The sequence below is a fragment of the Durio zibethinus genome, chromosome 18, assembly GCF_047325235.1.
Source record: "Durio zibethinus cultivar Kanyao isolate XHJ-2024 chromosome 18, ASM4732523v1, whole genome shotgun sequence".
NCBI lineage: Eukaryota > Viridiplantae > Streptophyta > Magnoliopsida > Malvales > Malvaceae > Durio > Durio zibethinus.
In genome coordinates, this window is record NC_143179.1 from 12,521,339 (window position 1) to 12,536,011 (window position 14,673).

At 34.6% G+C, this 14,673-nt stretch overlaps 2 protein-coding genes across 2 annotated transcripts; both read left to right on the forward strand.

The window, feature by feature from the left end:
• The first annotated feature begins 4,361 nt into the window (after window positions 1-4,361).
• On the forward strand, window positions 4,362-7,324 carry LOC111300561 (uncharacterized). Its single transcript, XM_022896194.2, has 4 exons — window positions 4,362-5,351; window positions 5,703-6,086; window positions 6,585-6,805; window positions 6,970-7,324. The coding sequence occupies exons 1-4, from the start codon at window positions 4,571-4,573 to the stop codon at window positions 7,222-7,224; spliced, it is 1,641 nt and encodes a 546-aa protein (XP_022751929.2). The 5' UTR covers window positions 4,362-4,570; the 3' UTR covers window positions 7,225-7,324.
• Window positions 7,325-8,529: 1,205 nt separating this feature from the next.
• On the forward strand, window positions 8,530-14,504 carry LOC111300562 (granule-bound starch synthase 2, chloroplastic/amyloplastic-like). The gene is given in 9 exon segments (XM_022896195.2): window positions 8,530-8,999; window positions 9,002-9,132; window positions 9,980-10,514; window positions 10,635-10,699; window positions 11,010-11,087; window positions 11,190-11,300; window positions 11,753-11,797; window positions 12,506-12,679; window positions 13,282-14,504. Coding segments are annotated over 9 exon segments (2,262 nt in total). The 5' UTR covers window positions 8,530-8,833; the 3' UTR covers window positions 14,239-14,504.
• The last annotated feature ends 169 nt before the right edge of the window (window positions 14,505-14,673 follow it).

Below are 14,673 nucleotides of genomic sequence, written 5' to 3' on the forward strand. Positions count from 1 at the left end.
TTTTTAAAGTATCCATCTAGTGCATCATTATGAGCCTTGTTGATTAAGTGCTGTCTCAAGGAACACAAGGGAATGCAAAGGCTATTAGCATTAAAGATATATCAATCATGCAACAAACACGAGTTGTGTGATCCTTACTTACACTATTTTTAAATTTGACCAAAGTAAGGGTCTACTTCATAGAGCTTTTGATCACATCAAATCCAATAACTTTAACAACCATAGTCCCCAATAAGAAGTGCTTTCAACTCAAAGCATATGTTACCACATTTTGAGTTCTCGATTTATGCTTGATAGTAAAATTGTAGGCTTAAAGGAACTTCACCCAAGCTACATGCCTTTGGTTAAGTTTGTGCTGGCTATTGATAAACTTTAAGACCTCATGGTTTGAATATAGGATAAATTGCTTGGCAAAGAAATATTGACTCCAATGGAATAAAGCTTTGTATATGACGTAGAACTCATTGTCATAGGTTGAATACTTTTTCTTGGCTTCATTAAACTTCTCATTGAAAAATGCTATAAGTTTTTCTTCTTGGCTTAAAATAGCACATATTCTAGAATTGGATGCATCACATTTCACTTTAAACACTTGATTGAAATTTGGTAGGCATAGGATGAGAGCTTCGGTGATCCTATTTTTAATGAGCTTAAAGCTATGTTGGGCTTCTTTGGTCCATTTAAAAGCTTCATCCTTCAAACATTAGTGATAAAAGCCACAATAAAGCTAAAACCCCAAATGAAGCCCCTATAAAAAGATGCAAGGCCATGGAAACTTCGGATATCATGTAAAGGTGCTAGTGTTGGCCAATTAGAAATTACCTCAACCTTGTTAGAACCCATCTTTATTCCTTCATTTGACACCACAAATCTTAGAAACACAAGGCTAGAAGTAAAAAAATTATACTTTTCAAGGTTAGCATAAATTTTTTATTCTATTAATATGTAAAATAGTTAGTGTAAATGATTCAAGCATTGGTCTTCATCTTTGCTATACATCGAAATATCATTAAAACATACCGCTACATATCTGCCAATGCAAGGTTTAAGGATATGATTCATAAATCTCATGAAAGTAGTACTAAGGATATTGGATAAACCAAAAGGCATTACCATCAATTTATAAAGACCATCTCTTATCTTGAAGGCTTTTTTTCACTCATATTCAAGTTTTATTTTGATTTGATGATAGCCACTGTGAGGTCTATCTTAGAAAAAATAATTGTTCCATGTAATTGGTCTAGCAAGTCATCTAAGCGTGAAATAGTAAAGCGATCATCAATCGTGATTTTGTTGATTGCTCTATTATCCACACATATATGCCATGTTCCATCATTCCTGGGCACCAAAAGGGTTGGGACTGCATAAGAGCTCATATTTTTTTGCATTATTTCTTTTCTCACCAATTCATCAACTTGGCATTGCAACTCTTTATACTCTTTAGGACTCATTCTATAGGCTACTTTATTAGGTAAAACAACTTTTGGGATAAAATCTATGTAGACTTGAATGTCTTTCATTAATGGTAAATCAACTGGTAACTCTTATTGAATAACATCTTAAAATTCTACCAATAATGATTATATTATTGTAAAGGGCTCCTCATTATCTTCATTTTTCTTAATCAGCACTAGTGCATACATAGTACCATCTATCTTAATTTTTTTTTTTTTGTAATTGGCCTCGGTAAACAAGTTGTTTCCTTCCCTTTTGGTTGGTTTTGACATTATTATGGGCTTGGTAGGGCCTAAGATGATTTTGCATCCATCTTTCATAAATGTGTAAGTTTTACGATAACCATAATAAATAACCCTCATATCATAATGCCAAGGTCTTTTGAATAGTAAATGGCAAGCATCTATAGGAGCTACATCACATCACACTTTGTCCTTGTATTATTTTTCTATGAAAAAAAGAACGAAATACCTCTTGCTAACTTTGATTTCATTATATTTTTGCAGTCAAGATAGCTTATACAGTTAAGGGTGATCCACTGTTTTAAAGCCTAATTTTTATATCATAAACGTAGAAATAACATTTTTAAAACTTTCACTATTGATTATAACATCACATACCTATCTATGGGCAGTACACCAAGTGTGGAACACGTTTTTATGAAACCAATCTTCTTCCTTAATAGATGTAGTACTCAAACTGCATTGTATAACTAAAGATGCTCTATAATTGCCATAGGTTAACTTTTCATCATCTTTGAGGTTATGATTCTCTTTAACCAATTTCTCTTCATTTTCTTTCAAGTTTTCCTGTACTAGAGTCACAATCTTCTTGTTTGAACATTCTAAGGTAATGTGTCCAAGCCCTTAATACTTAAAATACCTTTTAGTTTATGTACTAGACTAAGGCTTGCTTGTTGAGGTTTCATCTTTTTTTTAGGGTTGCTTTGGAATGGGCCTAGAAGAAACAACAATTTTGGATGAGCCACTTTTATTGATATAGCATTCTTAAAACCCAAATCTCAAGTTGCTACCATAGGCCTTCTTTTGTTGGTTCTCAATTTTAAGGGCAAGTTTGCATATATTGTTGAAAGTTCAATAGGGTTGTAGTTATACCATATTAGCTATTTCAATCTTCAACCCTCAAAGATATCATGCAATAATCTACTCTTCTTATTCTACTAATTTATATTTCAACATGAGCTTGTCAAACTCAGTCGTATACTCCTTCATTGAGAGATCTCTTTATGTCAAGTTATACAGCCTAAGAAAAATGTTTTGCCAGAAGTTATCTGAGAGATACTTTCTTTTCAACTCTTTTTTTATTTCCTCTCAAGTTGTAATTTTTCTTCTGCTTTCTTTTTCCCTTTGCTTCTTCAAATTTTCTCACCAAAAGGATGCATGCTTTCCAAGTTTAATAGCCATTAGCTTTACTTTACGATGTTCAAGGGCATCATGGTATTTAAAAATATGCTCCATTGTATGTAGCCAATCTAAAAACTCTTTAGACTATATTTTTTCCTCAAACTTAGGAATCTCTATCTTTGGATTGAATATGCTATGTTGAAGTTGGTTTTTATGTAGGTAGTCTTTGACTTGCCATGGGTGAGGTGGGGAGCTATTGTCAGAATCGCTATTATTTCATTGTATGGATTGGCCTCTCCTTTATCTTCTTTGTTCCTCATTCCTTGCTATTTTATCTCATCTCCCTCTTTTCACATACATAACTGTTGTTGTAGTTGAAGGATTTATTACCGCATCTCTTCTACAAAGGTATCCCTTAGGTCATCATTTGTAACTACTGCAATATTGGTGTTGGCTTCAACATCTTCTGCTGGTGCTTGACAATGATGACCTACCATAGCTCTAATACCAATTTGATGTCAGGAATTGATGGTTGAGATATTGAAGAGTAATTGCAAACAGACAAAGAAGATAACTCATATGAAATTGAATAATGACAGAATATGATTATTGGATTAAAGGGATAAATGTTCACCATCAAGACTAGACATTAAGGAATACAAAAACATCACCCTAAGAATTCTAATCAAGGATACAGAATTATAGAAACTCACCACTCTAAGAAATCTACCCAAGAGATACATAATTTGAGAGTAATGTAAAGATTGCTTAAAGATAAAACAAACTTTATTCTACCTTCTACAAAGAATAACAGAAGATAACTAGGCTTGAAACATCCCTCTAAGCATGGGAGCTTCAAAGACTGCCCTTTTTTTAATTGCTAAATTGATGACATTGCCTTCAATCTTATCTTGCAAAAATGGTACCTAAAATCATGAGATTTGCATGTGAACACAATTATCTGCCCATTTATTCTTACAAATTACAGTCTTGCACATTGATAGTGTGCTTAATATTTGGTGTCTAGGTTCATCCATAAATCTGATCATAATCTCATCCATCTTCATGTTCTTCTTTTCTAGCTAGTATGAACACAACCTCTATATTCTAGCTCACCTTTTTTTTGCATTTGTTTAGTGGATTTGGATCATAGAAAAGGCTCTCCTATTTTTGGATCAAAGATAAGCATTTGTTTAGTGTTGGCATTCCGGTGTCATATTGTCAGATTCCTTAGATAATTGTCCCAATGGATAAGATCCAAGTAAGCAAAACGAGTTGAATATTTTGATGCATTTAACTAGAAAGTTAGTCAAGAGATCACAAAGTATATTATAAGCCAAGCTTGTCTCTCTCAAAAGAAAGTGAAACTTCCTGACCCATGAACTAGTCTTATTTTATAGTGATTGGAGGAAAAATTTTCCAATCTGGCTCTTTCCATGTTGTTTCATTCATTTTGTCTATGAGACAATGACCCCCACCATCTACTATATCCAAGAAAATTTCTGTATCTGTGTCGTGATTGTATCATTTAAACTCAAACAATTTTTGCTAAAATTTTAAATCTATCACTTTTATGTCTTTTTTCATGATTAAAATGTTAGATCTACCCTCCACCAATTTTATTTGCTGTTGAGGGAATTAAGTTTAACTGCTAAAATCCCCCCCCCCCCCCCCCCCCAACAAACCAGTAGGAAACAACTATTCCTCAAGGGAGTGGTTGGAACTAACAGGCCTTGAAACTGACACTCAAAATGGCTTTCCTTGCTTCCTGTTGGCTTATCATCGAATCTATTGTCATCCCATACGGATATTTTCTGAAGTGGTTTTATTTGAGCTTCTATATTCATCCTGTTTTTCTTTTTGCCTGCCAGATTTTTCTATGGCTCAAATTTCTGAAAAGTTGTGTTGTATCTGTATTCATTTATCCTTTTAGAATCATTTGCTTTTTGGGTTCATATGTTTATAAATTTTTTAGATATTGTATGATCTATATCTTCTCTTTTATTAAAGTAACCAACTTGCAAGTAGTTGAAAAGGTTGGTTCCAACTTAGAATTGGAAGCTGTAGATAATATTAGTCGAAATCATCTTGTTACCTTTAGCATTTGTTCAAGCATACCACCAATTCCATGCAAGACTGAATTGGTTGAACTTCAGAGGGATGAATTTGAAGATGCTAATGGCTGTGAAGATAATGAAATTCTTCCTGAAAGAGAGAATCCAGATATGGAAGACTGGAGCTTTTATCTTCACAAAGACTTGAGTGCGGATGATTGTTCATCTTCCTTTCGCATCTCTTCTCCATCATTGGATGAAGCATATTTGAATGAATATTCATCCCTGTATAGTTCCTTGAGCTCACCATTCATGAAAGAATATTCATTCCCAGATGGCGGCTCTGGTTCTCCAGTTTTGGAGAGGGAAGTAATAACCACAGCAAGAGATGATGATGAATCAGAAGAATTTTACAAGAAATATTCTGAAACAATGGGATGGTTTGATGTGCTAAACTACGAGAGGACCAGGGGAATAAGTGAGTATTTTTTTTTTTTTACTATCTTTTTCAATCATGCCATCTGCAGAACTTGCACAGCTTAGGCCATGTCATATTTATGCAAAAATGGCAACCGAAATATTTACATGTTGAGGGTGGAAAAAACCCTTGGATCTTGAATCATCCTACTAAAAATTCTTACATGACATTAGTTTTTATAGTAAGAGTGGAAATAGAATGCATCTTAATCGCCAACAGTTGCATGACCTGTTGATAAAGTGCTGGATTCTTAGTTCCAGTAACCAAGATTCAAATTCTGATAGCCTCAAGTATCAAAAAGAATGCAGCTTAGCCAGATGCACTTCCTATAGTCATGGTTGGTTATTTCAGGTGCAATCTTGAACAAGGAAGTGGGAATTCCAAGTTCCTTGGAGAATATCAAGGCCAAGGATTTCTCAATCCCCTACATATCGTTGAGCAAAATGGATAAAAAGAAGCTCTTAAAAAGTTTACAGAGTGATTTTGAGCTTGTTTATGTGGCTCAATCATGCTTGACCTGGGGGGCCCTGCATCATCAATACAGAAAGGTAAAGTTTCTGACCTTCTCCAACTCCTTGTTTTCTGATAATGTGGCTGGGGATTTCCAAAACTTCCAAGTCTTGCTTGAAAGATTTTTGGAAGAAGAAAGGTATATTTATCAGGGAAACAGAGCTTGGAATTATGTTCAAGCAAGATTTGCTTACAAGAGCCTTCTTCAAGTTCCTAAAGTGACAGGTAATTCCTTTGATTCTTCACTTCCTCTCTTAATTTTAACTACTTTTAATGTGATTTTTTTTATACTTATTATATTAATATGAGATTATATAAAAATTTTATAAGAAAATAAAATAATACTATTTCAAATTTTAATAAAAATAAAATAATATCTGTAAATTATTAAAACTATTTATTTTTAATCAATTAAAATTCATCTTTATTACATAGAATGACTTTACCACAAAAGGTTCATTTCACTTTTTTGAATTTGTAAAAAAATCCACATCCTTTGTCTAATCAACTTTGTCAATTTGTCAGCCTCGGGGAATGTGCATTGAATCCCAACTTGAAGACATTTCCACTTGCCAAAAAAAAAAAGAAGAATCTACTTCCTAATATGATCTTAGAGAAATGTATTAAAAATCCTAATCAATGGTACTTGACAATAATAGCTTCACTGGATAGTTTTTCTGTTTATTAATTTAAAATTTTACCCTCGAATTTGATTTCTTAAAGGGTTTTTGGAGGAAGAAAAGCAAGGGATTAAAGGAGAAACAGTGGACGCAAAAGATGTGTTGAAGGCCATAGAGAAATGCATAGAGGCATTTGGAAAATTTGTAACAACTGACAAGAAAAAGCATTTGTGGAAATTAAAAAGTTCATTATGGTCTTTGCCCCCAGTGGAGGATCCAAGAGACTTGGAGCTACTAGCTGACCTGACCAAAAGACTCCAACAGGTAAAAAAATTCCAAGGACTGACCAATTCTCACGGTACCTACCAAGCTAAAGTACAATTAGCATACACTGTGGATGAAAATTTTAAAGTTTTAAACAGTATCAAATAATTAATATTACTCCACTGACGTGATGAAATAATAATACTTTTTTTTTTTGGCTGCAGAAGCAACTATGGTTGAAAGATTTACAAGGGAAACAAAGGTGCTGGTTTAAAAAGGCTGTGAACCCAGTGGAAGAGTCCCAGAAAGAGGCAGTGTTGTTTACAATGATAGAAATGAAGCTGTTATCAAGGGTATTGCAGATGTCAATTTTATCCTCTTCTCAACTCAAATGGTGCCAGCAAATGCTAAACAACATTGAATTCAAAAGAGGGAGGCTTTTCAGGACTGTCAGTGGTCCTCTTTTCCCATCTTCTTGATTTTCAGCTTCATGATAAAAAAAAAATTTCCAATTTTAGGGGTTCTCATTTAATCTAAAATCTGCTCCACATATAAAAGACAAGGCTGAGCTTTTGTGCATATGTTAAATATATAAATTAATCTAAGTACATGTATAAACAACAAAAGCCAAGAAGGCATCATGTAATAATGTCAGTTTTTTTTTTTTTTTTTTTTTTTAAATCAGTGCTTGTTTTCACACCACATTTGTAGGGTGGCTTTGAATGTAATCTAGCTGCAATTTGCTTCAGAATTTTTGCAAATTACATTCCTCTAACATAGTTTTTTAACTAATATAAAAAAAAATTAGTAAGTAGTTTGATAAAATGTTGAATTATTAATTTCAGAATCTGAACTATAAAAAAAAAATTCTAGATTTACTGAATCTTAGTTTTAATAATATGTAACTGTAGTTCTGCAGTGTAACATTTCACATAAACAATGTGTTGGACTCCCAAATCATAAAGAAATTTCTCTTAAGCAGCATTTCTCCTCATACCTCTAATTGTTTGTGAAGCCAACGGATGATTTTCACCATATGCTTTTCAAGCTTTTGTTGGTATGCAATCAAGATTTTCATTTTTGAAAAAATTCTTCTTTCACTTCTTTCTGATAACAAAGCTACTTTAATTACTGGCTTAATGATCATAAACTAATATAAAAACAAAGTTTGCCAAAGTACTCATATTTGAAATCCATTATAATTTTCTCTTTTTAATGTATATTTCCAAACAAAATTTTCTATCTCATTCCAAAAACAAGAAAAAAAAAAAAAAAACTTGTAAACCAATCAGGACGTGAACCCAATGATAAGGACGAGTTCCGATTCGATTCGAAATTGAGAAAGAAAAAATGGGTCCAAAGATCTCTCTTTTCCATGTCCCGATAAAACTTACCTATAAAAAAAATTATCACATAATCTCAAACTTTAAAGCACTGAGTTTAATTAAAACGATTATTATAAGGCAAATTGTACAAAACTTGTACTGAAAAGAAGTTTAAACTACTAAAAGCTAGAAACCCGTCAATATGGATTTAAGTAAATCAAAGAATCATTTACAGCCACATTTTACTTTTATATTCCCCTTTGTCTCCCACGTTTTAAATTCTTGGAAATTGACCCATCATCTTTGTGATTTTGTCCAAAGCATTGATTTTTTTGCCAGGAAAACCAAAACGGAAAGTCTCACACCCACAAATAAAAACTCTTAAAAAGCCCAAAGCCCAACCTTTTTTGTTCCCAAAATTCTCAGCCAATTTGAACCTCAAAAAACAACAAACATTTTTGCTCCAGGATTTCCCATATTTTGGGACCCACGTTAAATGCAACTCTCCTCGCAGTCTTTCCATGGTTTTCCCTTCATTTTCTAACGTAAAAAACTAATCTTTCCACTCTATAAGTTGCCAATAATCCTGTTGCATTCTTATTCATGTTCTTTCAGTAAAACTCTTATCTGTTTGTTGCTAAAGCCAGAAATTTTTTTCTTGGTTTCTGGGTCATTCCCTTTTCCCAAATTATCTTCTAATTGCTAAAGGGAAAACCTTTTCTTGGTCTTTTTGGTTTATCTTGAGACGTAGTTTCTAGCACAAATGGCTTCCATTGTTGGTTCTTCACCTTTTGTCTTTGAAAGAAAAGGAGAAAGTAGACCCCTTTTAGCTTTCACCACTTTTAGGCCAAGAAAGATTCAAATTTTGGCTGTTTTGAATGGTTCAATATGTGGAGTTTCTTTGTTCTACGATAAAGGGCAGCTTTGGAGGTTAAGCCTTTGAGAGTAGCTGGTTCTTTGGATGGTGTAGGTGGCGCTGGTCGTGGCTCAGGGGATGCACTTCAGGCTACAATTGAGAAGAGCAAGAAGGTTCTTGCCATGCAAAGAGACCTACTTCAACAGGTTTTTTTTTTTTTTTTTTTTGTCTTAGTTCTTGTTTTTCATCGGAAATCTTGGTTTTGGACTGTAAAGGTTATGCTTTTCATTGAAAATGTGTCTTTTGGAACATAAATTTTCTGTTTTTAATGTAAGTGATAGTTGTTTTATTTTCTGGATTGTGATTGTTTTTCTTTATTACTTTCTTGATGTGGACTTTGTGAGTGTTGTTGTTTGCAGAATGAAAAGATAAAGAAAAATGGGACAAGGGAATTGTGGCAATGAATCTTTCTGGTAGTAGAAACCTTTTAATTCTAGACCTACCTAACTTGCAACGAAACTCCATTGAATCAATAATCTAGCAACAAATGCTTAATACTCGGTACTAGCCGCTAATCTTTGTAGCTTTCATGGAGCATATGATAAGATTCTCGGATACTGGTATGTCATTGAAATCACATTGCTGATTAAGTTCCACCGTGGACTAGTTTCTTGTCAAATGAAATCTGATTTTCACTCTATCCCCTTTAGGTTTGCAAAGTTACATTCATAAAGTGAAATGCACTCATATGTAGTCTATGAACATCTATTTACTCAAAGCAGTTATATTTATGCAGAATAAATATATGTTTTCTTCCAGCATCGAACTTCTTAGATTTCTAGTACGGAAGTGTTAGGATACTTGGATATTTGTAAGTCTTTTTGCTCAAACCTAAACCAGCTTTAGGAACGAGGAAATTTTTTGTCTATTATTGTTCACTAAGATATTATGAGTCAAATCTTATCTTTCAAGGGATGTAATCGCTTTAGCTTGTTGTTTTGACTTGTGAGAATTTATCTTAATGGTGTTGATGGTTTTCTCTATCCACTGCAGATTGCAGAAAGGAGGAAATTAGTTTCATCCATAAAAAGTAGCGTTACTGACCAAGACCAAGATGAAGATTTTCATGAACAGAGGGATAATGTTTTTCCTAATGCAGATCTTGCTTCAAGCAGCTCTGACAGAATGGATGAAGGCAAAAATGGCAGAATACTTTCAAGCAGTCATGTTAATTCAACTATGAGGCACATATCAGAGATCCTACCTTCAGATGAAGTTGGAGAAGAACCCGAACTACACTTGCCTCGAGAAGAGGCTTCCTCCAATATAGGTCCTAACAAACAGTTAAAAACCACTGATTCTAAAGCATTTAAGTCTGATGTGCTTCCTTCTTATCTCTCAAGTTCCTCAGATGCTGCCCAACTTACAGTTGAAGAGAATGAAAATCTGACCGAAGGAGGTTTGGAAGAGGTTAATGATGAGGTAGATGATCCTCCAATTGAAGATGAAAATCCCCCAGCACCAGCCAGTGTAAATGTCATGAATGTTATATTAGTAGCTGCAGAATGTGCTCCATGGTCTAAAACAGGTAGTATACCATTGACAGATAATCTGGGATGACAGTCTCTCTTTTCTTTTCTTGATGGACAGGGGACATATACCTTGTCCTTTTGTATATAACTTGGAGACTGATGGAGATTTATCATAGGTGGCCTTGGAGATGTTGCCGGTTCTTTACCTAAGGCTTTGGCTAGACGTGGACACAGGGTTATGGTAAATACTTTTTTCTGCTTTTTATGTTAAACTAATGTCTTAGGATTGCAATATATAAAGTTAATCTATTTACTTCCAAGAGGCCTCATCAAATGAAGCGAATCACTTTTAATTTGTAGGTTTAGTTGGTATCTATTTTTTGTCTAGTTGCTTCAGTAACCATTCTTTTTACTCCATCAGTTTATGATCCTCTATACAGTTTGAATTTAGCATCCGACTATTTGCTTTACATTTGGTCCCAACAATGAACCTACAGATGCCTATGGCACTTTAGATGGTTTCACTACTAAATTCCTTTCTTTTTGCTTAGGTTGTGGCACCTCGGTATGCTGATTGTGCTGAACCTCATGATACAGGAGTTCGAAAGAAGTATAAAGTGGATGGTCATGTATGACGGTGCTGTTCATATCATTGTAAATTACTTAGCATTTGATTGTTAAACAACAAAGGCTAATTCCATAGCATAATCTTGATGATATTTTATTTCCAGGATATGGAAGTATCATACTTCCAAGCCTATATTGATGGTGTGGATTTTGTTTTCGTGGATAGTCCTGTTTTTCACCATATGCAGAATAACATATATGGAGGAAACCGACTGGTAGGATATCTTTTCTTTTGGTTTTGTTATGATTGGTTAATAATTCGGATAATCATTATTGTAATGAGGTCTTAATTTAGTGTGATTACAGAATACATGTGTTATGTTAATGACTTGCCAAATCTGGTACAAACCTGAGAGAAAAGGAAAAGATAGAGATCAACCATAAATGGCTTAATTTTAATGTTAATCTAAGGGTGTTTATAACTTATAAGTTTTCTAAAAACTCGTTTAACTTCTTTAACATCTTATATTAGTGTGATTGGGTTTTATGGTGCTATAAACATGTATTACTTGCTGCACATTAGTTTGAAACAGTATGTTTGCAATCTATATTTTGTATCAAAGCAGACTAATGTTACCAATTTGGAGATGCAATAAACTCAATAGCTTTTCTTGGATTATCCTAGTTAGCATTTTGAAGCTTGCATAACTTTAGTCTTGTGGTGCAGGATATTTTGAAGCGCATGGTATTGTTTTGCAAGGCAGCTGTTGAGGTACAATTTCTAAATTGCCTTAAAATTATGTAGAAATTGGCTTATCCATGGTTCAGTTTGGTAATTTCTGTAATTCCTATTTCATTTAATAACACATATATCTGCCCAGTCATTTCCTATTACCTGTAGTAGGATAGACATATGATTGAGAAAACAGATGGACCAAAGTTGATGGTAGAATGGAAAAGTAATTTAGTGTTACTCACTGCATCAGACATTCAATGTGGGAGTACAAATAAAACAATTAATTAAAAGATGGGCATTGTTGATCACATGAGGTTTTAAGTAGCCTCTAAATTCTTCTCATTAAGATAAACAACGGTGAATGTAGTGTGGAGTTTATCTATTGACCTTTCCATCAGAATGTTTCCAAAAAAGCTGCTAGAAACAGTTGCAGGAATATATAGATAGATCTGCTTTACAGCAGAATTATTCGTTCGCGATCATCTCTTATCGTTTGATCTCATATGTAGAGAGTTGTTTGTAAGGCTCTAGTCAAAGAAACATATTTTAGATGGGTGTGCCGTGGGAGAGGAAAGTCATGCTTCTTACTTCCCATGCTAGAATGGTCTTACATAGATTACTCTTGGTAAACTTTAAGGTTTCTTGTGGCCATTTTCTTCTTTTCCGGCATAGCCTCATGTTGGGTTGAATATAATTTGTTTGTATCATATTAGTGTTATAAAGTGAAGAAGTTGGTTTTTTCAGGTTCCTTGGCATGTTCCATGTGGGGGTGTCTGTTATGGAGATGGAAATCTGGTTTTCATTGCTAATGATTGGCATACTGCCTTGTTGCCAGTGTACTTAAAGGCATATTATCGGGACAAGGGTTTGATGCCCTTCGCTAGATCCGTTCTCATTATACATAATATTGCTCACCAGGTTTGTCCTCTCTGCCATGAGAATTCATTTGATGTGATCTTTTATAGTGAAAAAGGAATCAGGTCATCCATATTTTTGCTTGCTTCATTGAATAAAGAACTGGTCCAAGTGTATTCGCATTGTTATCTCAATTCTTTGCTTTGGTTTTTGCACACAGATAGAAATTTATTAAAAGCAATTTGTATTTTTGCATTGCCTACTTAAACAAAAGAGAATCTGCATAGAACTTTTCCCAAATCATGAATGATGGTTTACACGCCTTATCCACAATTTTCTCTTGAAGTTTAGTTTACATAAAGGACAAGCATGGACAACTATAATTTATTTTCTGCTTTATTGCATCTAAGTGCATGAATTAATATTCCAAAAGAGCTCCCCCTTTTGGAATAATTGGAGAGTGAGAATCCAAAAGCATTTGCTGAGGTTAAAAGATAATTTAGTAGTTTTCTGTTTCTTAAAATGTCCAAGTCAAGAATGTGTTTCTGCTTTAAAATTTTGGATATCATTTGGACAAGAAACTTTGAATGCTATTACCGATATGCTTTCATAGATTAATTATTTGAATTTATTGTAGCTTATTCTAACCAATAAACTGTATGCAGGGTCGGGGGCCTGTAGATGATTTCTACCATGTGGATCTACCAGAACACTACATGGACCTTTTCAAGTTATATGACCCCATTGGAGGTGATCACTTCAATATCTTTGCAGCAGGTCTAAAGACAGCTGACAGAGTGGTCACTGTTAGTCATGGATATGCTTGGGAGCTTAAAACTTCTGAAGGTGGTTGGGGCTTGCATGGGATCATAAATGAAAGTGACTGGAAATTGAGGGGAATAGTTAATGGAATTGATGCCACAGACTGGAATCCACAGTATGATGTTCACCTCAAATCAGATGGTTATACTAATTACTCCCTAGAAACACTGCAAACCGGCAAGGCTCAGTGCAAGGCAGCCTTACAAAAGGAGCTTGGGCTGCCTGTTCGTAAAGATATCCCAGTGATTGGTTTTATTGGGAGATTGGATCACCAAAAAGGTGTTGACTTAATTGCTGAGGCAATTCCGTGGATGATGGGCCAGGATGTGCAATTAATCATGTTAGGCACTGGCAGACCTGACTTGGAACAGATGCTTAGGCAGTTTGAAAACCAACATCGTGACAAAGTCAGGGGATGGGTTGGGTTTTCCGTGAAGACAGCTCATCGTATAACGGCAGGGGCTGATATTTTACTCATGCCATCAAGATTTGAACCCTGTGGACTGAATCAACTTTATGCCATGAGCTATGGGACAATTCCAGTTGTTCACGCTGTTGGTGGATTGAGGGACACTGTGCAGCCTTTCAATCCATATGAAGAGTCAGGGCTTGGTTGGACATTTGATAGTGCTGATGCAAATAAGTTGATACATGCATTAGGAAACTGCTTATTGACTTGTCGCCAGTATAACAAGAGTTGGGAAGGGCTCCAAAGACGGGGTATGATGCAAGACCTCAGCTGGGACAATGTTGCGCAGAAGTATGAGGAGGTCCTTCTTGCTGCCAAATACCAATGGTGAGCTGTTTGTTCTCAATGAGCCGTCTGTAATTTTGACCATTTATTGCTAGCTGAGTAAGTTGACATGGTGGAAATCCAGTTTCGAAGACGCTAAAATTGTTGATAAATAGCATTTAACATTTTACCCTTTTTCTTCTTTTCAATTTTATGTGTTCAAAGGTTAGTGGAAAGCTGAATATTCCAATTGCTAAAAGTGTTCTAATGATCCTTGTTGCTTTGATTCAAAACCTATTTAACATGAGGAATGTGTTGTTTTCCTCTTTCGTATATTAACTTGCAAAGGTGCAAGATCTTGAGTTGATGCATTCCCACAACTTATTCAGAGGCATTTGCAAAGGTAAACGGATTCCATTAACCCACCGTAGGCTGATGTATACAATTTTGGGGTTTTGAATGATGTTTGGCAGAACACCGTAGGCGTCAATATACACAACTT

Excerpts from the sequence above, each read along its gene's own strand:
- LOC111300561 (XM_022896194.2), top strand. The coding sequence starts at position 4,571 with ATGGCTTTCCTTGCTTCCTGTTGGCTTATCATCGAATCTATTGTCATC. Across the intron at positions 5,352-5,702 it reads CGAGAGGACCAGGGGAATAA|GTGCAATCTTGAACAAGGAA; the intron begins GTGAGTATTTTT and ends TGGTTATTTCAG. Across the intron at positions 6,087-6,584 it reads TCAAGTTCCTAAAGTGACAG|GGTTTTTGGAGGAAGAAAAG; the intron begins GTAATTCCTTTG and ends GATTTCTTAAAG.